The sequence below is a fragment of the Prionailurus bengalensis genome, chromosome D1 (genome assembly GCF_016509475.1).
Source record: "Prionailurus bengalensis isolate Pbe53 chromosome D1, Fcat_Pben_1.1_paternal_pri, whole genome shotgun sequence".
Lineage (NCBI taxonomy): Eukaryota > Metazoa > Chordata > Mammalia > Carnivora > Felidae > Prionailurus > Prionailurus bengalensis.
In genome coordinates, this window is record NC_057346.1 from 103,830,123 (window position 1) to 103,853,117 (window position 22,995).

The 22,995-nt window shown below is 40.2% G+C and overlaps 1 protein-coding gene across 2 annotated transcripts in view; it reads left to right on the forward strand.

Moving 5' to 3' along the window:
* The first annotated feature begins 2,274 nt into the window (after positions 1-2,274).
* The window catches only part of ZFP91 (ZFP91 zinc finger protein, atypical E3 ubiquitin ligase), a 47,667-nt gene continuing 26,946 nt past the window's right edge, over positions 2,275-22,995 (forward strand). The window contains exons 1-2 of one of the 2 annotated variants that reach the window (XM_043581202.1): positions 2,275-2,795; positions 8,925-8,953. In XM_043581202.1, the coding sequence (XP_043437137.1) occupies positions 2,446-2,795; positions 8,925-8,953 (379 nt within the window). In that variant the 5' untranslated portion in view covers positions 2,275-2,445. The remainder of the gene's footprint in view (positions 2,796-8,924; positions 8,954-22,995) is intronic. The other variant, XM_043581203.1, reaches the window with a different exon arrangement.

Below are 22,995 nucleotides of genomic sequence, written 5' to 3' on the forward strand. Positions count from 1 at the left end.
CCCAGGCGCCCCAATCCAGATTTAGTAGGATTTATCCAGATTTAAAGGAATTATTGATTCTTTCATTCCCTCTTGACACAAAGATTTTTTTTTTTAATCAAAAGATTCCCACTCTGCATTACTTTGAGCAGCCATTGGATGTCAGTGCTGTTCCAAAAGTCCAGATGGGTTTGAAAAAATTCCCATCCACACTAATCTGTAGTTTTTACAACTGAAATGTCACTAGTCCTATGAAAGTGCAGAACACTCGACAGCAAATATGCCATTTGCCTCATCTGAACTGGAACTAAGCCAAGACACCGAGGAAAAATGCACTTCAGCACTTGGCTTGCAAATATTAGACTCCATCTGCAGTTTAACTTAATGATTTATGTGAAATTTAGAATTGGATCCCCAGATCTTGTTTCCAACTGCTTTCTCTGGGGGGTTTTAACCCTGGATGTTTTATTTTCTAGGGGTAAGAACCATTCTCTCACATCGCTTCCTGGGTATAGTTCATGAAAAGCAGTAAGGAAGGAATGCAGGAGTCACTGACTGCAATTTGGAAAACAAATGGAAACTCCCATTTGACGCATTAGGATAATATAGTTGCATACGCTAGTGAACAGACAGGTAATTTCTGACAAAGCTGCTATTCTGACCGTGCTTCCTGTGCAGCAGAAACATTCAAAACCACAGAAGCCAAGTGGCTTTGAGGGAGGGAGCATGAAAGAGGCCTTGGGTTTCTCTGAGTAGGTCACAGAATCACGATAACAACCCTTCACCCTACCCCCTTCCCTGCAGCCCAGGGACCACAGCCAAGTTAGGCAGCTGACGCCAGCTCCTTGGCACCAACATCTGGTAAAACAGCAACTCTAGAATCCTTTCCACAAACTTTTATTTAAAAAAAAAAAATTTTTTTAATAGACACAGAGAGACAGAGTGCGAGTGGGGTAGAGACAGAGAGAGAGGAAGACACAGAATCCAAAGCATGGTCCAGGTTCTGAGCTGTCAGCACAGAGCCCCACGTGGGGCTGGAACCCACCAGCTGTGAGATCATGACCCAAGCTGAAGTCCCAGGCTTAATGGACTGAGCCACCCAGGCGCCCCTCCACAGACTTTCATTAAGAACCAAATGAGTGGTGGGTTTGTGCTATGCGCCAAGCACCCGACGGATCCAGATTCAGTGCCTGACCTCTAGGAGCTCACGGGTCACACATAAGATGACGAGGCGTATACTGCAAACATGAACGCTAGGAGGTGCAAAGTAACCAATCCAGGCCACTGTGAACGTGGCCACCCAAGAAATGTGTCGCCAACACCGATTCCAAAGTCGGGAAAACAGTCCTAAGCTATCCCAACCAGCAACTGCCCCGACGACCCAGATGGGATCTGTGCAAGTTTCGCGGCCTAACCCGGAAATACTACCTCCTTGAAAGAGCAGACGCCCACTGCAGAACGAGTAAACTACCTTTCCCATCGTGCATTACTCAAAACCTCCCAGCATCCTCTACGCCTCCGGTTGCCTGTCGTCTTTTGCTAAAGCTCAGGATATTCAGGACTTCATCTCCCAGGATGCCTTTTGACAAGTTGACCCTGCGCATGCGCCAAGAGGCGGGCCCTCCTTGCCCTCACGACCCCGCCTCTGTTCTACCGCCGCCATTTTTTCAGAGACTTTCATCCGGCAGCCGACGGCGTTTTTTTTCTTAAAGGAGAAGCGACAACTCAAAAAATTTTCCCCTTCTTTCCGCAAGACCTGGCGGCGCTGGGGACAGAAAGGCCACAGACAGGAAAGTGGGGTCGGGGTGGAGGCAGAAGAACGCCAAGGCTACTTCCACGGCTTAAGGAAGAAGGATAGAAAGAGCCCTGTGGCATTAGCGGCTCCTTAGGGAGGCAGGTGCGCGCGCAGCCAGTCCAGGGTGCGCGCGAGGCGGGGAAAAAGGTGCGTTTTCCTCCCACCAATCTCCTCGCGGGACCTGCTCCTCCCACTGCCCCTAGCGCGCGTTGAGCTCGTGGGGCGGGGGAGGGGGGGAGGAAGGTCACTTTAGGATTGTCGCGAGACGCAGCCGTTTAACGGTGAGAACGGGTGCGCGGGGAAGGAAACCTCGCGCGCTCCCCTAGAGCCGTTTCCTGATTGGTTGAAGGAAGGGGTGGGGGAGGGAACCTGGTACGTCGCTGCGTGAGAGGCCGCGAGGGGCAGGGCGAAGAAGCCGTCCCTCCTCACCGATTGGTCCGCTGCACGTCTGTGGCGGGCGCGCGCGCCGCCAGCGGTAGCGGGCCTTGAGTGGCAGGGGGTGGGGGGGGCGCCCTCGGAGCCGGGCGGAGGGGAGGGGGGAAAGAGGAGCGCTGAGTGAGATTGAGCCGGACGCTCCGGGAGGCGAAGGGGGCGGGGGGAGCAGCGCCGCGGCCGCCGCCGCCTCCGCCTCCGCCGCCTGGGACGAGGGGGTGGGGGACGGACGAGCCCCGATGCCGGGGGAGACGGAAGAGCCGAGACCCCCGGAGCAGCAGGACCAAGAAGGGGGAGAGGCGGCGGCGGCCAAGGCGGCTCCGGAGGAGCCCCAACAACAGCCCCCTGAGGCGGCGGCGGCGGCGGCGCCTGCAGGGACCACTAGCAGCCGCGTGCTGAGGGGAGGTCGGGACCGGGGCCGGGCCGCTGCGGCCGCCGCCGCCGCCGCTGTGTCTCGCCGGAGGAAGGCCGAGTATCCCCGCCGGCGGAGGAGCAGCCCCAGCGCCAGGCCTCCCGACGCCCCAGGGCAGCAGTCCCAGGCCGCGAAGCCCCCGTCTCCAGCTCAGGGCAAGAAGAGTCCGCGACTCCTGTGAGTAACGCAGTCTTTCAGGCGGTGGGAAAGACCCCCCTCTGTCCGCACGCAACCCTCTCGGCTCCCGTAGCGCCCACTCCACGTGACATCCTGCCTGCTCTGCCCCCTGCCGGCTCGCGCGCCAGATGACACACCGCCTCCCTGCTAGCTGTCCCGTCGCTCGTCTCTGGCCCTCCCCCGTGCCCTCCGTCCGCGGGGCCACTTCCCCTCTCCCCGAGGTCGTCCTTTGTGGGATACACCTTTCCTGCGCCTTTAGCGGCCCTCCTCTTCCCCGCCGCCGCAGGCTTCGCCCGCACTCTGGCATCTGCACTCCCTTTGTCAGCCTGTCCCTTCCCCTCGTAAGGCGGCCCTCCGGTATTACATCACATCCCCATTAGGAAATCAACAGCACGGTCTTGGCTTGTAAAGTGTGTGGCCCCCACCCCCCCTTCCCATTAATTAGCTCGAGAGCCAGTTGTATGAGCAGCTTTATGTAGTTTGTTCCACTCTGCTGAATTTTCACATCACGTTTCACTTGTTTTAGGAATCTGGTGCTTAGGAGGGTGAAACGTGGCTCTGCCAATTTTAAGTGTAGTCTTTCACACAGCAGAATCAGATGGGTATCTTTTAGTGGTTTTTCTTTTCTTTTCTTTTCTTTTCTTTTCTTTTCTTTTCTTTTCTTTTCTTTTCTTTTCTTTATTTATTTTTAGTTTTCGCTTCTCTGCTTGTGCTTATGCTCCAACGTAGGAACTTCATCCTTAAAAGACAATTCTTCAAGGAATTCTGTTATCACCTAGGGATAATGGGACCAGGAACATAAATATTTAAAGATGTTTCTATGTCGGAAATACTGAGTACGTGTGTTTGTAAATTGTAGAAATTAATCATATTAGCCATTGAATTCGTCGCTGAAAACATTTTTATCTTTCGACTTTCAAGTGAAAAAAAATGGGTAAAAGGGAAAATTGGAGTGGGGGAATTACAGTTTTAAGCGCCCCCTCCCATAGATAGTGTGGCAAGATTTGGCTCATCCCAAATTTAAAACTTGAAAACACCTCTTCCAAAATAAAAACTTAAGTCTGTGACTTGCATGCTTGTCTTAGAAGCCCCTCAGAAAGAGATAAAATTCAGAGGTGTTAGATGTACTTCAAATTTTTGAATGTTATTTAAGTTAGCATAATCCAGAGAATTTATTGGGTAAACTGCAATTCTGTGAACAAAGATCTGTACATACAAATCATTTGGCTGCGATTGGGATTCTAATTCCTGTAGATTAATTCCAGTCACAAAAACTTTTAAGATTGTGTATTTAATCTCACCAGTTTGAAAAGAGCTATCATTACCCTTACTTGGATTAAGTTCCTTGGACAAATTTCTTCAACTGCGTGTGCTTTTAGTTTCATTGTTTATAGGAGCTAATGTTAATCCTTATGAGATGAATTAGAATTAAGTACAGCACGTGAAGCACTTAACACAAAGCCTAGTACGTACTGCATGCACTTTGCTAAAAGTTAGTTTTGAGTGGTGGCAGCACACCAGAGACATAAGTGGTGCGTGGTGGTTTTATGTGAGCTCTGCAAAGTTGGGATTTTTTTTTTCCATTTCCTTCTTTTGCCACACCTGGGAAAGTTAATAACCTCATAATACATTTGTAAATGCCCTTCCATTCTCACCTACCCATCTGAGTAAAATATACCTAAACTTCCTTGCTCATTTCCCTCCCACTTTCCTACCAGTTTTACTTACAGAAATGATGTCTCAACCTGATGACACCTAGTGCAATAGTTTTTTTCCATTTCTTTGGTTTTTTTCCCCTAACTTTTGGCAACAAAAGTACTTACGAGTCTTTTTACTTTAAAACAGTTGAACTTGGATGAAGATGACTTAATTTAATCCCTTCAGTTTTTTTCCTCCATATTATTCCCTGGGGGGAGAAAGAGCCTTAATTCTTAGTGTCCTTCCCTCTTATCCAGTATTGTAAAAGATAGTAGTGTTCTTTTACCTTCTCTTAGCCTCAGAACTGTCTCTTAATTTGAAGTTACGCAATTTTGATCAGATTGTTAAAATAAATTTTCCTAGTAATAATTTACTGCATGCCCTAGAAATCAAAGGAGTTCTAAAGCATTTCAGTTAACTAAACCATGATTGAGCAGTAACTGGGCCCGGTACCCTGTTGGGCGAGGCTTTATAAAGGTAAATGAGACATTGTCCCGGTCTTGAAGGACTTTGCAGTCTGAAGGGAAGATGCAGTGATTAGTGAAGGTTTGTGAAACATGTATGCATGGTTTACAGATTTTCAGAGTGATAAAGCAAACTTTAAAACTAATCAGTTAAAATTATTTAACCGTTCAAGATATTTCAAAAGGTTTTTTTCTTTCTTTTTTTTTTTTTTCATGTTTGTTTATTTTGAGAGAGAGGAGGGGTCAGGAGGGAGGGACAGAGAGAGAGGGAGAGAGATAATCTCGTGCAGGCTCAATGGTGTCAGTGCAGAGCCTGACACAGGGCTCAGTCTTGGGGCTCAGTCTCGCAAAGCATGGGATCATGACCTGAGCTTAAATCAAGAGTTGGATGCTTAACCACATTACCCACTGAGCCACCCAGGCACCTCTCGTGAGGTTTTGAGTATCAGTTTACTGAACCCTGGTCAGGTATTCTCTGACCTTCTTCTCTATTTTCCTAACAACATATGGCAATTTTTTAAAAAGAAGGAAGAGATTTAATCTCTGTCTTAATTACTTGTTCTTTTCAGGTTCTTTTACATATTCCAACGTTTCCTCCTATAAATTCTCAGTAATAGCTGTTTCACCTACATTTGTTTCTCTTGATTGAAGAGACAGCAAAGTGTACAGTAGTTTAAAAGGTTAATAACTACAGGGATTTGGATTGTTTGAAACCTCTTTTTTTGTTAGAAGGCAAAGTAATGAAGTAGAAAAAGATTGGACTAGATAGTTTCTGCTCCCAGCTTTCTACTACTCACTAAGTGACCTTGGGCAAGTTACTTAAGCTCTTTAAATTAGTGTCTTCATCAATAACTGACAACTTATGATTTGTGAAGTTAGCTTTATAATTAAGTGATAACTAGGTTACAGTTTTTAATGTACATTTATGCTTGTAACAATGTTTTCATTTACATTGAAACATTCAAAAGTTAATGAACAGGAAATCCTTATGGAAGGAAATGATTTTTCAGTGAATTTGCTCAAAAGAAAGGCATAAAGTTAAATGCTAGAAACATTTTAAAATAAAACTTTAAGGCTAATTATAAGAAAAGATAAACCAAATATGAAGAAAGGTTTTTATATCAGTACCATTGAAGAATTTGGTTCATCATTTGCTGTATTTTGGCCAATAAGCTTAAGAGTTCAGATTCTTATTTTTTTTTTTTCAACGTTTTTTATTTATTTTGGGGACAGAGAGAGACAGAGCATGAACGGGGGAGGGGCAGAGAGAGAGAGGGAGACACAGAATCGGAAACAGGCTCCAGGCTCCAGGCTCTGAGCCATCAGCCCAGAGCCTGACGCGGGGCTTGAACTCACGGACCGCGAGATCGTGACCTGGCTGAAGTCGGACGCTTAACCGACTGCGCCACCCAGGCGCCCCCAGATTCTTATATTTTAATTGCAGATGTTTATATACATGTCTAATTTTTATTTTATTAATAACATTTTTTTAATGTTTATTTTTGAGAGAGATAGACACAGTGTGAGCAACGGATGGGGCAGAGAGAGAGAGAGGGGGAGACACAGAATCTGAAGCAGTCTCCAGACTCTGAGCTGTCAGCACAGAGCCTGATGTGGGGCTCAGACCCACAAACCGCGAGATCATGACCTGAGCCAAAGTTGGATGCTTAATCGACCGAGTCACCCAGGCACCCCAATCCACGTCTCATTTTAAAGTATATGTACAGTTCTCGGGGCACCTGGGTGGTTCAGTTCGTTAAGTGTCTGACTTCTGCTCAGGTCATGATCTCATGGTTTGTGAGTTCTAGCCATGCATGGGGCTCACTGCTGTCAGTGCAGATCCCACTTCAGATCCTCTGTTCCCTTCTCTCTCTGCCTCTCCCCGCCACTCTCCCATGCTCTCGCTCTCGCTCGCTCTCTCTCTCTCTCAAAAATATTTTTTTAAAAAACTATATGTACATTTCTACCATTTTTTTTCTGAATTCATCAAGTTAAAACATCTGCTTTTTACTAATACGGAAACTAATTCTTAAACTAAAAGTAGGTTAGATTGCAAAAAAGGCTTCTTTTTGTTCTACCATGATCATAAGGCCTGTGTTTAGCCAATGCACTTCGTGTAAAACTTCAATAAATACTTTTTTAAACTTCTAGCTATTGAGTAACCCTATTGGCTAAAATGAAGTATTCTTAGAGGGACTACTGCAGGTTTCGGGGGAGGTTATAAATGAAGGAAACAAATATTGCTCTATTTTCTGGTACATGGCATTCCATTTTTGGTGTATTTTCTTGCTTAAAGTAAAATGGTAGTAAACCTTTGGGTGACACTTTCTTGCTATTTCCTTTTGTAAGGTGTCATGATAATGGGAATGAAAAGGCAGTAATATTCTGAATTGAAACAGCTTTTGAGACTCTTTGGAGAAAGCTCCAGTTGTAGAAGTTTAAAATTCTGAGCTTTCCTCTTATGGTGATCAATATGGTAATAGAAACATGTTAGCATTCCAAACGATTTTGGAAAGTTTATTGCATAGTTTCAAAATTTAGCAATTAAATCTGTACTTCTCCTTTAGAGTTAGGATGATTAGCAGTTATCTTATGTTAATTATTAACTGGGGTGTTGATAATATAATTTAAAATAAAGGTATAATACCAAGCTTTAAAAAAAAAAAAAGTGGGATGAGAAAATGATAGCTGTTCTTTCTAAGGAGAACAGATTTTGTTGTTTTTTTTTTTTAATTTTTTTTTTCAACGTTTATTTATTTTTGGGACAGAGAGAGACAGAGCATGAACGGGGGAGGGGCAGAGAGAGAGGGAGACACAGAATCGGAAACAGGCTCCAGGCTCTGAGCCATCAGCCCAGAGCCTGACGCGGGGCTCGAACTCCCGGACCGCGAGATCGTGACCTGGCTGAAGTCGGACGCTTAACCGACTGCGCCACCCAGGCGCCCCTAAGGAGAACAGATTTTGTATTATGCTATGGCTTCTGTATTTGGACATTCTTTTATTACATAAGATTTTCATTTATATCAGGGTTACTTTCAAAAAATTAAAAAAAAAAACAAACCAACTTTGTACTGCTTCAGAAATACTGTGTGACATCTTTACAATACAGATCCAAGACCTGAGGACTTTTGAATTTGGGTAATGACTCCAGGGGCAGGGGTTCATTTTACCACACTCAACAGTTATGAATGGTAGAAATGTTAACAAATTTAAGACAAGATAGTAACATTTTAAAAAATCCATTTATAACACATAAAACTCTTTGCTGTTGCTATCTAATTTGTAAAGTACAAATTATATTTATTTCTAAGGTCCAGTCTTTTGCCTTTGTAGAAATAGATTTTGACTTGGGCATAACAAATGAATAATTTGGGGTTTTCTGTTAGGTTCATTAAATTTTTCTTATGAAAATTGTCAAGTATACACAAAATAGAGAAAACAGTACAGTGAAATCTCCATAGTTGTCAAGATTTTGCTCATTACCTCTATCTCCCTTCTCTCCCCGCTTTTTTTGACAGACATACCTTAGAGAAAATCTCAAATGTTTGATTTCACCCCTAGTTACTGCATTTAGTAAAATAAGGACATTTTCTTACATAACCACTTAATATAATAAAATCAGCAATATTTCCTTTGTATTAATCTTTTTATGGTTAGAAACTGTCTTGAAGAATACTGTAGCTGTGTGCTGTCAGATATGATAGCTATTTAAATTTACATTAATCAAAATTAAAAATTCACTTCCTCAATTACATAAGCTATTCCAAGCACTCAGTAGCCACATGTGACTATCATATTGGAAGGTGCAGATATATAGTATTTTCATCATTGCAGAAAGTTCTATTGACCACACTACTCTAGGTGCTTTCTGCATCACTCTGGAGATGAACCTGAAAGAGATAAATATCTGTGTTTTAAGAAAGTGTGCAAGATTGTTCTTTTAATAGTTGATTCTCATTTCTTTCAGATGCGTGGACAAAGTAACAACTGACAAAGGTAAGACTTGATCATTCTTATCTGTCATGTACATTACACTGGTTGTTTTATAATCTGATAGAAAATAGAATAAACTGCAGCCTAATGATTCAGATTGTTCTCATTTAAAAGTGACTTTTATTTAGTAAAAAATTATTGGTGTGATTAGAACCTATTTAGATACTAGGTTTGGGCAAGTGGAACATTTTGGCATTATTTGGAAACCTAATCAGTGTGAAATCAGATTATCTCATTTCAGTTTATTGCAATTTGTTTTTAGCTATATGGTTTTTTAGTAAAGTAACAGAAATTATACACAATATACAGAGTATAGACAAAATCTTGGTGCCTGTAGAGACTCAAATTATAAATGCAGTTTGAAGAATGTGAGAAGAAAAGTGTTCTAAGATTTCATTCAGCCTGATGAATCATTAAATGGGATTATTAGACTGTTTCTTTTTAAAAGAGTTTTACCAAACCAAATATAGGTATTAAATGTAGTCTTCTGCTTATCTGGATTATGAAAGAAAGCTAATGTCCACCTTTTTAAAAACAAAAAACAACTTTTTTTTTAAAAGACTTTATTCTGGCTTTGCAGATTGGATTATTAAAATGGCCCCTAACATGCTGGGCCAGTTGCTCAGTCATTATATGTATATATTTTTTCTAGTTACTGCCTGCATTTCTTGATGCTAAATCAAATATGCAGCATCCGTTTTAAGACTGGAACAAGTATGCTTTTAAGTGCATTTCATTTATTGTGTCTGACAAATCTACTAACTGAGGCTTGGCCAATTATGTATGTACATGTGTTTATGTATGTATGTATGTGTTTATATACGTACATATGTTCGTATGTATTAAGATTTTTCTCTTCATAAAGAATGCTTTGAGAAAATGTAACATGTATAAGGCAAGTTTAAAACCTGGATTTTAATGCCATGTAGAAGAATGACAGTGTGATTAGGAACCAGTGACTTAAATTGGTGGCTGCTTTGTAAATAATTAGATACCAGTTACCAGGTTTTTTTTTCCTCTGAATTTTAGAACCTGAGGCTAGTATTTCATATCAGGCAGAAATATTTATCCTAGGCAAATTTTTTTGTGTAGAAAACTTTGCATGACCAGTTTGCTGCTCTTACTTGGAAAATAGAGTCTGCCAAGAATGGAAGGTCTAACGTTCCTTATTCAGAGATCATTTTGAAATGTTATATTGTGAAGAAAACGTAGACAGGTGGCAATCAAGTATCAGAGCAGTTTTTATTAAAACAAAAGACAAAATCCTCAGCTTGCCTTTATTAGAGCTAAAGTTGTTTGATGTGTCTAAATAGTATGTATAAAGAAATTATTTGGGGTTGCCTTGAGGAGAACTTGGAGGATGTGGTGGTAATTTTGAATCTCTGTTGGAGATAAATTAATTGCTCTTTGCATAGATGTCTTAAACCAGAAATTGGCTTGTTACATAGCCGTGCAGCTGTGGAGAGATTAAACTGCATTCTGAGTAGCTCAGTCTCCATCAGTTCACTCAATTCATTAGTTAAATGCTCCGAATCTTGGGGCGCCTGGGTGGCGCAGTCGGTTGAGCGTCCGACTTCAGCCAGGTCACGATCTCGCGGTCCGGGAGTTCGAGCCCCGCGTCAGGCTCTGGGCTGATGGCTCGGAGCCTGGAGCCTGTTTCCGATTCTGTGTCTCCCTCTCTCTCTGCCCCTCCCCCGTTCATGCTCTGTCTCTCTCTGTCCCAAAAATAAATAAACGTTGAAAAAAAAAAAATTAAAAAAAAAATAAATAAATGCTCCGAATCTCTAGTTAGAGCTCAGCACTTGAATTCAAGTTCTGCCTTTTATTGCAAATAATACCAATACCTGAAAATCCAGTGAACATTCAGTAAAAGGTAACTGTAAAATTTTGAAGAAATAGACACTCTCCAGCCCTCATTTTCATCTCTTCATTGTGGCTGTTCAACTCTGAACAGCATATAGGAACATAAGAAAACTGTATCTTACGTACATTTAAACAACTAGACCAGGGAATACAGAAGTGGAGGCTATGGTGGTCACTTTTCCCTATGCTTTTAAATTCACCTCGATTCTTACCCTTTTTCTTGTCATTTAACTTCTCAGAAAGTTGTTCTGTTACTCTGGAATAGTTTTCATGTTCATTTGGCTGCATTTTAACTGAAGTAACTCAACTCATTCCAAAGTTATTCAAAATTTTGAGCAGGTTTTTGATATTTTCTAGAGGTACTACTAATTCTGTTTCCTTAATATTGACAAGATGTTTTCAGGATTGTTTTTAACTCTTATTTACTCCAAACAGCGTGAAACTATATCCTTTCCTTCAGTCAAAGATAAGAACCTTGGACATGTTTGAACAAATAATGTTGCATACACACAAAAAACAACTTGTTGTTTTAAAATTATGAAGTTGCAAAGTGCCATGTTGATTGTTTTACACTTGAAATAGTAAAGAAACATATTTGTATTGGTTCCTGTTCTTGTATTTATTTAACCCAGATAGGTATATGTAAAACAAATGGAAAATGAAAATATATAAAAACAAATGGAGATTTGCAAAGATAGTGTTTATTAATTCATTGAACAAGTAGTTGTTGAGCATCGCATTATGTGTCCAGCAGCATTCTAGGTACTAGGTTGTGCTGGTAATCAAATCAGTGCAATGAAACATTTGATTAAAATAATGTGGTTCAGAGTTTGATGAAGTTACGATGTCATGGGAAGACCCCTTTTGAGGTGACTATGTAACTGAGACCTGAGTGTGTGTGTAGATAGCTGAAGAGCGTTCCACACAGAAGAAGCAAAAAGGGAAAAACTTGAAACATGAAAGTTAGTTTACCATTGCCAGCTTCCAAGAGTGTTAGCAGAAATTTTGAGGGATGGAGCCTAGCAGGTTCCTTTTTAACTTTGCTCTCTGTTTTCATTCTGTTCTCTGTTTTCAACTAATGTTATTCTTATGGTAATAAGTATAGTGATAGTTTGCCACAATGCAATGTAGTTTATTAATAATTCCAGTGTTACTTTACCCACTAATTCTAATTTCTTTACTTTCAAACCTCCAACTAAAACTGCCCAAGATGAAACCTTATTTAAAAAAAAAGGAGACTATAATATCTTAATGTTTACTAAAGTGAGTTTCAAGTGTTTCGTGGAATAATAAGTATTTACAGAGTCAAATGTGCTAGGTGTTTGAGTCATCAGTGTGTTAGTTTTTTTTTTTTTTATTGCAGGGCCTCCCAGATTTTGTTTGTTGAGTAGTGAGCAATAAAAATACCAAAATGTGCAGTAACTCCCTAACTTAATTGACTATAATCCCCCCCCCCCGCTTTTTTTAAGGGATAGCTCATAAAATTAGAATTTGTGGAAAACACTTTGGAGCACTGAGTGCTTGTATTATATTAAACTCTGGGTCTCACCTTTTATTCAGAATTCTTTTACTGTTTTCAGTTACTCTTCTTGTTACAGGGTAGTAACGTTTAGAAAACATTACCTAGACAGAGTCATCAAATAAGTTCATTACAGATCTGGGAATTTACTTAAATTGGTAAGAGCTTTGATTATTTGCCTTATCTAATTTATAATCAACATAATATCTGGAATTATTACTAAAATATTAGCTTGTTTTGTTATTTCTTTCCTGGATCACATCCTCCATTTTTGTGTTCATTGGTCTAATTTATATGTTATAGCTCTGTATTCCTTTCTTTTAAAAATTGGAATTTATTTTTAGCAATTTTTATAGTTTTAATTTCATCAGACTATTTCATTTTTCCTATGTTGGAATACCTTGGATTATTTCTTATCCTGTCATTTCCAGTACCCTTAAACAATGTTTGTGTTATTCTTAACTATATAGAACAGGCTTCCCACCTGTTTTACCTACTCCCATTGAGAAAAAATCTAACTTTAATTTTTCCATTTGAGTTTTTGTACAAAGGATGATGTGAGAAGTTACTTAGGACATTGTCTTCACAATTCTTTGAAATATTTTGAGTCTCCTGGCTGATAACCTGGTGTCCCTGGTTAAAATCTTACTGGTTTTGAATAGGAAAGAGCTCTGAAAGGAGAATCACTAGGCAAAATAAAAGGGGGGGGGGAGCATATACTTAGTTTCAGTCTTAACTCTCAAATATATGATCGCTTTTAACGGAAGCATTCTTCACAAATTCAATAATACTCTTCTAAAGTTGGCTTAAATATAAGTTTAAAAAAGAGCCTTGCTTTCCTTGATTTCTCTTAATACTGCTGACGCTGGAATATTTCAAAATGGACTTTACTAATTATTTATGAGAAACAAAGAGCTAATTATAGAAATATACAGAGTAGTCTGATCAGGTTTCAGAAACTCAAGTTTCTGACTGTTACGATAATGTTCATGTCTCAAATGGCTGACAGTACATAGCATTTTATCTGTCCTATTTTGTTCCTGGCTCTTTATCTTAAGGTAACAGGAGCTATATTATTTCTCTCAGTAGGAGAATGATCTACTCAGACATCCAGTTCCTCATTGGGAATGCCCCATATCCTTTAAACTATTTTTCTTGTTCAAATACCTAGACCTCCTGTGGTTCTTGCTCTCTGTTCTAGTTTTCTAGAAGTGCAGACATACCTCGTGTGGGGATTGTGACATGGGCTCAGAAAGCCCATGGGCTTATCAACTCATTTCAGTTGTGGGATGTTTTATCAGATAAACGAGTCTTTCCCTTACATACAAAGAAATAACTTTGTAACAGTTTGCCCATTATGATTCAACTTACATAGAAACCATCTCTGACAACACTTATAAGTTAATTTTGTAATGTAGAGTAGTTATTTTGTGTTGAGATCCAATTCCTGCCACAACCACTTGAGAGATGCAGCAGAATGCCCTGGTGGAAGCAAACTGAAGCATGAGTGGACAAGAACCTCTGACAAAAAGGAGTTAGCTATGATTTCATGCCCCCTGACCTTTTAAGTCCAAGAAGGATCAAGCTCCTCTGAATTAAAACTAGCCAGATTGATCTAACTACATCAAGGCAAAGCCCCCTTTAGCTTCAGTGCAAGTAATTCTTAGAGGTAACTGTGGTTCTTTCTTCTGCCTGCCTACCTCATTGCTGTTTTGATCCCAGTTAATCTCCCAACTTGTATCCTAGCTTCTTTGTAATTTTGCCTCTTTTGAGAATTTCTAAACCCTATTTTCTTTACTGTGACTCTCCCTAAACTCTTGTATCACTTATCTATTGCCATGTAACCTTCCAAAAGTTCAATAGTTTAAAATACAGAAACTTGTTGTTTCTCAGTTGGGCTGTTCCCTCTTCTCTTTGGTCTTTCAGTCTAGACATTTTCGGGTCGTGGTGGCCTCAGAGCAGTTTGCAAAAAGATTGAAGGCAAAATCTGCAAGGCATCTTGATGCTGCCTCACATAATACAAGATCAACATACAAAAATCCGTTGTATTCCTGTATGTTAGTAACAAAAATGTTGAAATTATTAAATTATACCATTTACAGGAGCATCAAAAAATAGGTGTTAGGGATAAATCTTACAAGACATGAAAGACTTAAACATTGGAAAGTGCAAAACATTTGAATGAAATTAATGACTTAAATAAATGGAATGAATGATGTACCTTGTTCATGGGTTTGAAGGCTCAATATTGTTAAGATGTCATTTCTCTCCATACTGATCTACAAATGAAATGTAATCCAAATTCCAATACAGGTTGTTTTGGAGAGTTTCAACCTTGTAAACCTCTTGAGAAGGTCTTGGTAACCTTTAGGAATTCACAGACTATACTTTGAAAGCCTTTAGCTTACACTGATCAGGAATCCCACCATGTGTCTAAGAGTGGGATCGAGTCTTTCAGGAAAGAGGAGGCAAATAGATGCTTGGTGGGCATCCAGCCATGGCTACTACTATATTCTGTAATTTATTTAACCCTTACCTGATTGAAGGACACTTGATATTTCTGTTCTTTTTTCCTAGGATTACAGGTGATCTTTTTGAAAGTTAAGATATGCCATACATATGCACAAGCTCACTTACCATAAATGTATGGCTTTGTGAATATTCACAAGGCAAGCCCAGTCATGTAGTCATTACCCAGGTCAAGTAATAGAACCTGATCCCTACCCCCAAGTGTAACCACCATTCTGACTTTGAACAGCGCAAATTTGTTTTGCCATTTTTTGGATTCTGTATAAGTGGAGTAATACAGCATGTACTCTTGTGTAGGGTTTCTTTGCTTTCCATTATGTAAGGTTTCTCTAGGTTGTGTGTGTTATAGATTGTTCATTTTCATTGTCATACAGTGTTCCCCTGTGAGATTGTATCATGGTTTATTCATTTTACTGTTGATTAGCATTTGGGTAGCTTTTAGTTATTGGCCTTTATGTCTAGTGCTGTGATGCATATTATTAATAAGATTTTACTGAGACACAACTTATATATCATAAAATACACCTATTTCAAGTGTATAATTCTGTCTACATAGGTTTTCCTTTTCTGGGCACTTTATAAACAGACTTGTGTACAGAATATGTGTTTTGCGTTTGGCTTCTTTCACTTTGCATAATTTTGAGGTTAATCCGTATTATAGCATGTATCGATATTTTCATTCCTTTGTGTAGTACTTCTTTGTATGGAAATATTCTATTTGATTTATCCATTTATCAGTTGGTCCACTTTTTTGCTACCATGAGTAATGATACTCTGAATATTGATGGGCAAGTTTTTGAATGGATGAATGTTTTTATTTCTTTTAGGTCAATATCTAGGAGTAGAATTTTTAGATTGTAACTGATAAATGTATGTTTAAGAGCCTGGCAAAGAGTTTTCCATAGTGGCTATGACATTTATGTTCTCTAGTGATAGATGAGGATTTCTTTTGCTCCACAACCTCACCGGTGTTTGTTACTTTCATTCCACTCTTCTGTTAAGTCAGCTGCTTTAGGATTGTGGGGCACATGGTAAGGGCAGTGAATTCCATGAGCCATAGGTCCATTGCTGCATTTCATTTGCTGAGAAGTGAGTTCCTTGTTCAGAAGAAATGCTGTGTGGAAAACCATGACTGGGATAAGACATTATGTAAGTCCACAAATGGTATTTTTCACAGAAGCACTATATGCAGGGAAGGCAAATCCTTAACCAGATGTCGATTCCACAAAGAACAAAACATTGCCACTTCCATGGTGTGGGTGGTCCATTATAATGAACCTGCCATTAAGTAGCTGGATGATAACACTAGGGAATGGTGCCATATCAGGGACTCAGTGTTGGTCTCTGCTGCTAGCAGTGGTACTCAGAAGTATCTATACCCATTTGGCCTTGGTGAGACTCTGGGTTTGGTTTCCAGCAATCTCAGCTCTGTAGCTGTAGGAGATCGGGATTTCTTTCAGCGCAGGCATAGAAACTTTCAGGTCATTTATATGGTACTTGAGCTAGGAATTTAAATCCCTAAGCACATTCCTATCTTTCCCAACTTTGTCTAGTGTCATTAGAAACAACTAGCCAATTTTCTGCTCATTTAACTTGAAATATTCTAAGGTATTGACTACATAATGGCCAGAACCTTGTCTGTTATTAAAGAAATATTTGATCAGGAGTATCCATTGGTGATTTTTTGCCATAGACTTTCAGTGTTCTCTTTACTACCAAAAATAGAGTCATTAGGGCCTTTAAATCAATTAAAGAAACGATTCCAGAAACCACAGAACTAATTCAGAAAGCTCATCCTTAAGATTCTGTTCTTCTAGGAAGTTTATAGCAATATAGGCCTTCCTCAAGAAGCAAGAAAAATCTCAAACAACCTAATGTTACACCTAAAGGAGATAGAAAAATAAGAACAAACAAAACCCAAACCCAGTAGTAGGAAGGAAATAATAAAGATTAGAGCAGAAATAAGCAAAATAGAAACTTTAAAAAAAAATCAATAAAACCAGGAGCTATTTCTTTGAGAAATCAACAAAATTGATAAACCTTTAGCCAGACTCATTAAAGAGAGAGAACTCAAGCAAAATCAGAAATGAAAGAGGAGAAATAAAAACCAACACCACAAAATACAAAGGATTATAAGAGAATATTATAAGTTATATGTCGAAAAATTGGACAACCTATAAGAAATAGATAAATTCCTAGAAACATATAACCTCCTAAAACTGAATCAGAAGAAATAGAAAATGTTTACGGACTGATGATGAGTAATGAAATTGAATCAGTAATCAAAAAACTCCCAACAGGGGCGCCTGGGTGGCGCAGTCGGTTAAGCGTCCGACTTCAGCCAGGTCACGATCTCGCGGTCCGGGAGTTCGAGCCCCGCGTCGGGCTCTGGGCTGATGGCTCAGAGCCTGGAGCCTGTTTCCGATTCTGTGTCTCCCTCTCTCTCTGCCCCTCCCCCGTTCATGCTCTGTCTCTCTCTGTCCCAAAAAATAAATAAATGTTGAAAAAAAAAAATTAAAAAAAAAAAAAACAAAACTCCCAACAAACAGAAGTCTTAGGACCAAATGGCCTCACAAGTGAATTCTACCAAACATTTAAAGAAGAGTTAATACCTATTCTTAAACTATTCCAAAAACTAAAAAAGGAGGGAAAGCTTCCAAATTCATTCTGTGAAGCCAGCATTACCTTGATACCAACACCAGATAAAGACATCACAAAAAAAGAACTACAGGCTGGTTTATCTGGTGAACATGGATGCAGAAATCCTCAACAAAATGTTAGCAAACTAAATCCAGCAATACATTTGAAAAATAATTCGTGATCAAGTGGAATTTTTTTCCTGGGACAGAAGGGTGGTTCAGGATTCACAAATCAATCAGCCTAATAGGTCATATCAATAAGAGAAAGGATAAAAACCATATGATCATTTCAATAGATGCAGGAAAAGCATGTGACTAAGTACAGCATCTATTCATGAGGAAAACCCACAACAAAGTAAGTTTAGAGGGAACACACTTCAACAGAATAAAGACCATATTGGGGCGCCTGGGTGGCGCAGTCGGTTAAGCGTCCGACTTCAGCCAGGTCACGATCTCGTGGTCCGGGAGTTCGAGCCCCGCATCGGGCTCTGGGCTGATGGCTCAGAGCCTGGAGCCTGTTTCCAATTCTGTGTCTCCCTCTCTCTCTGCCCCTCCCCCGTTCATGCTCTGTCTCTCTCTGTCCCAAAAATAAATAAACGTTGAAAAGAAATTTAAAAAAAAAAAAAAGAATAAAGACCATACATGAAAAACGCACAGCTAACATCATACTCAATTGTGAAAAACCAAGCACTTTTCCCCCCTAAGATCAGGAAAAAGATAAGGGTGCCTACTCTCACCACTTTTATTCAACATAGTCCTGGAAATCCTAGCCACAGCACTCAGACATGGAAAAGAAAAGGCATCTAAACTGGTAAGGCATCTAAACTGGTAAGGCATCTAAACTTTGACTGTTTGCCAGTGACGTAATACTATGTGCAGAAAACCCTAGGGGCACCTGGGTGGCTCAGTCGGTTAAGTGGCCGGCTTTGGCTCAGGTCATGATCTCCTGGTTCATGAGTTCGAGCCCTGCATTCAAGTTCGGGCTCCATGCTGACAGCCTGGAGCCTGCTTCAGATTCTGTGCCTCCCTCCTTCTCTCTGCCCCTTCCCCATTTGCACACTGTATCTCTCTCTCAAAAATAAAAAAATAATTAAATAATAAAATGAATCTTTAAAAAATACATAAGAAAGAAAAACCTGATGGTTAACAGAAGGGAGGTGGTGCAGGGATGAGTAAAATAGGTGAAAAGATTAAGAGTATACTTACTGTGGTGAGCACTGAATAATGTATAGAATTGTTGAATCACTATATTAAAAAAACATTCTCTTCCTCTAGAACCCCTTTCCGTACCAGAGTCTGTATTATGGCTCCTCAAGTGAAGCAGAACCAATAGAATATATATAGAGAGAGATTTATTTTAAGGAATTAGCTTAAATTCTTTAAGCTTAAGTGATTGTGGCTATCAAGTTCAAAATCCACAGGGCAAACCAGCAGACTAGAAATTCAGATAAGAGATGGTGTTGTAATCTTGAACCCAAACTCCATGAAATCAGTCTTTGCTCTGAGGCCTTCAACTGATTGGATGAGGCCCACCCACATTATGGAGGGTAGTTTACTCAGAATCTACTGATTTACATGTTAATCATATCTCAAAAGGACCTTCACAGTGACATTTAGGCTGTTTGACCAAACAACTAGGCACTATAGTGGGGGTGGGGAGAAGAGGGTTTCCCACACAGCAACCAAGCAATTCTCAGATACCAGCAGGATATTCCAAGGATTCAACTCAATTCTGTTACTGTCTATAAGGAAATAGCATCAAATTCGGTAGGTTAAGGGCTCAGTCCTACAAGACTATTCCCTCACACTTCCATTCACATGCCAGTAGTAGGTCCAGGTTGTTACCTGTTCTGAACTATAAATCACAAGTTCCCATGACCCCCTCCTTGTATTCAGTTAATTTGTTAGAGCAGCTCACAGAACTCAGAAACATTTTACTTACTAGATCACTGGTGTATTATAACTCAGAAACAGCTAGGTGAAAGTGATCTGTAGGGCAAGATGTGAAGGAAGGGGTGAGAAGCTTCTGCAACCGAATCAACATGAGTTTATTCCTTGGTGAGTCACAGATAGAAACTACACCACATAAGTTGTTGCGCAAAGGAAACTTTATTTGCAACAAATAAGGTGATCACAGGGAATAACTTCCAAAGCCGTGACTCTCCAAAATGCGTTCCTTTTATTTAGGGTTAGGATGAATATTTAGATAGAGAAGCCTTGTCATATGTAGAGACGGGTATAAGGTCACATATATGCCTTAAGGAAACATGTCTGTACATACATTGTATGTTATGTAAATGAGGCTTGGCTTCTCCTTGGGTGGAGATTTTAGTTTTATAATTAGGTAACAATAGTTGTTGGTCATTCTTGAGGTTACTCCATGGTCCATGTGCACAGGTGCTAGTCTGTTACAAGAGGGAGTTACGCTCAAATGGCTTGGGTGGTCTGGGCTGGCTGGAGGTCTATCAGGGCACTTACTATTGCTTGAGGGGTGGTTTCAGTTTCCATTTGAGTTAGGAGATAAGCTAGAAAGGAGAGCTTAAGGAAAAAATGCTAGACAGGGGTCAAAGAGTAGGAGCCAGTGGGCAGGTCTTAGGGTCTATCTGGTGACACTTCCCTTCCCTCCCCTCTCAGAGCATGCCATTCTCCCCAGATCCCCACGTGTTCACCAACCCAGAAGCTCTTTGGACCCTGCCTTGGGTTTTTATAGAGCCTTCATAATTCCTGCGATTGATTAAATCACTGTCCATTGGTGTTCCATTCGGCTTCCAGAAGTGGGGAGGGAGACTAAAAGTTCAACCTTCTGGCAGCCAGCCCCCTTCCTTAGGTAGGATCCAAAAGTCACATTATTAACATAACCAGAAACACTTTTAACACTTAGGAATTTTGAAGGGTTTGGGCAACTCTGAGTTAGGAGCTTGTGGATGAAGACCATACATACTTTTCTTATAGATCACAGCATCACACTAGCCTAGTTGATAAATGAAATTAACACATAAATGATGTCAAATTAAGTTACAATGCATGTCTTCAATTTATAGCAGATTTTATGTTCTTATTTCTTTAACTGTTGCTTTTGCTTTCTCTGTTTAATTTGTTCTTTTTTCCCTCTTCTTAACCCTTTCTACTTTTATTTTCTCAGCTTAATATCTTTTCTTAAAGGTTTTAATTCTTGCTATCATAGTTTTAATTTTCCAAGAGCTTTTTTCTTCATGTATTACTATTCTTTAATGACATACTCGCTTCCTATCAATATACAAGTATGTTTCTGTGTATATGTATTTTTTTTCTGTTCCCTGAATTGCCATTTCTTTCAAGTTGTTTTTCCCATTTGTTTATTTAGCCTCTCAAGAGATTTTTGTCAAGTTTTTGGTGTTCCCTAACTTTCTTTTGATTTTTAGAGTAAAGTCTGTGATTGGGAAGTCTGTGCATGGATTAGACTTCCTGTCCCCTGTAAAGAGATGATGTGGGCATAGTCTTTCTATGGGCCATTTCATTTTCATCAGAGAGAAGTTCTGTATCTCTGGTTATAGCGTTGGGTGGGAGGTCAGTGAGGAGGGTCCTCAACATTTATTATTTTTGGTTCCATTTAATTACCACTGTTCTCTAATAATACTTCAACTCTGCCCTTACCTGAAACTGTTGATGCCAGGGCCTGTCTAGTTCACCTTTTCCTAAATAGTAAACCTCTGCTCAGAGGGGTGGTTGATGGCAGCAAAGGATAAAAGGGACCGCGTGTTGACACTAACTTTTAAAACCTTCCAACTGCTCTCTTTTCAGTCTTACTCAGCATCCCCTCTTTCAGAGGCACCTTGTGACTCTGATTCCTATTTCTTTCTGAAGTGGCTAAGTGTGTGTGTGTTAACTTATGATTTGTTTCCCAGCCTCCTAGTGTAAGTTTAAACTCTATTTGATGTGAAAGTCTTTATCACTATCCTGGTTCAGGTCTTCTAAAATTTTGTTGAAATGAAATCATAGGGCTCTTGTCTCCTTTTGTGTTCCTTTAACTTTGTGATTCTTAGTCATTTAGTTCTTCTCTGTCATTTTAGTGACATTTTAGAAGGAAGCAGACCAAAAAAATATATTCAATCTGCTGTTTAACTAGAAGTTCCCTGCACACTATTTAAAACTTAAAACCGTAGTTAATTCTAATACTCCTTTTATTCCCTCTCTATGTTAGTTACATTCATCCCACTAAATCTGTTTCTGTTGTTTTGTTTCTTGCATCCTCGAATGTGAAGAGTGAAAGAGTGAACTCTTACGTTTCTGTTGGAGACGATCTTAGGGATCATCTCTAATCCTTCATTTTATAGATGAGAAAATGGAGACTCATAGTTACGTCTTTTGCTTTAGAACACATTGCCCTGAATTGGTGTCTTAAAGAATAGTTTATTATCCCATGTTGTTTTCCAGTTGGCTGGATGCTTCTGCTGTTCTCCTGGGCTAGTCGGGCAGCTGCGGTCAGAGAACAGCTGAAAGGGCCTGACGAGGCAAGATGGCCACACTGGCGTGTGAAGCAGTCGGTGCTGGCTGTGGGCCAGCAGCATGGTTTTCCTCCTCATGGTCTCTCATCCTCCACTGGGCAAGTTCTTAATAATATGGCAGCCTCTGGGCAGCTTTACAGAAGGGCAGACCTCATTTGCAAAAGTGCCTGTCAGACCTCTGCTTGTGTCAGATTTGCATCTTCTATATCATCACCAAAACTCTCTTTATATTCAGTTGTTTTGGACCTTTCTGTGTCACTAAAACTCTTGCACTGTGCCATAAGACCAAGTGATTACAAAGTTGCTTGGTGGACATAGTATTAAAAAAGAGATTCTGTGAGAAGGAGAATTATATGATGCCAGCATTCCCTTGATAGCTCATGCATCCTTTCCTATAGGTGTAGGCAGAGCCATGGTGTTTGACCACTGTATTTGTTTTCAAACACATTATGACAAGTTGAGAGCAACACCCATTTATCATCTCTTAGTTTCCCTCCGTCAGGAGTGTGGACACAGCTTAGCTATGTCCTCTACTGAGGGTCTCACAAGTCTTGAAATTAAAGAGGAGGTGACCAATAGGTAGTTGGTTATAAAAGTCTTACCTTTTAGATACTAATTGAACTCTGGGAATGGATGAGATTGTGTAGGTGTTTTCAGTGAGAAGAGAAGCAGGCCAGTAAACACCACCATTTCAAGTAAGGTATGGAGAGCCCAGATGAGACTGAGAAGGATGAAAAGTCCAAGAAGGAAAAAAAGTGGTGGAAGTGAAGGAAAGGCAAAGAGTTTTAACTTTTAGAAGGGGGTAGGGGCGCCTGGGTAGCTCAGGCAGTTAAGGGTCTGACTCTTTGACTTCGATCTCAGGGTCTTGAGATCGAGCCCTTCTTTCGGCTCTGCACTGAGCATGGAGCCTACTTGGGATTCTCTTGCTCTCCCTCTCTCTCTGCCCCTCCCTGACTTGTGTGGTCGGTCTCTCTCTCTCTCTCTCTCTCTTTCAAAATAAAAAGCATTAAA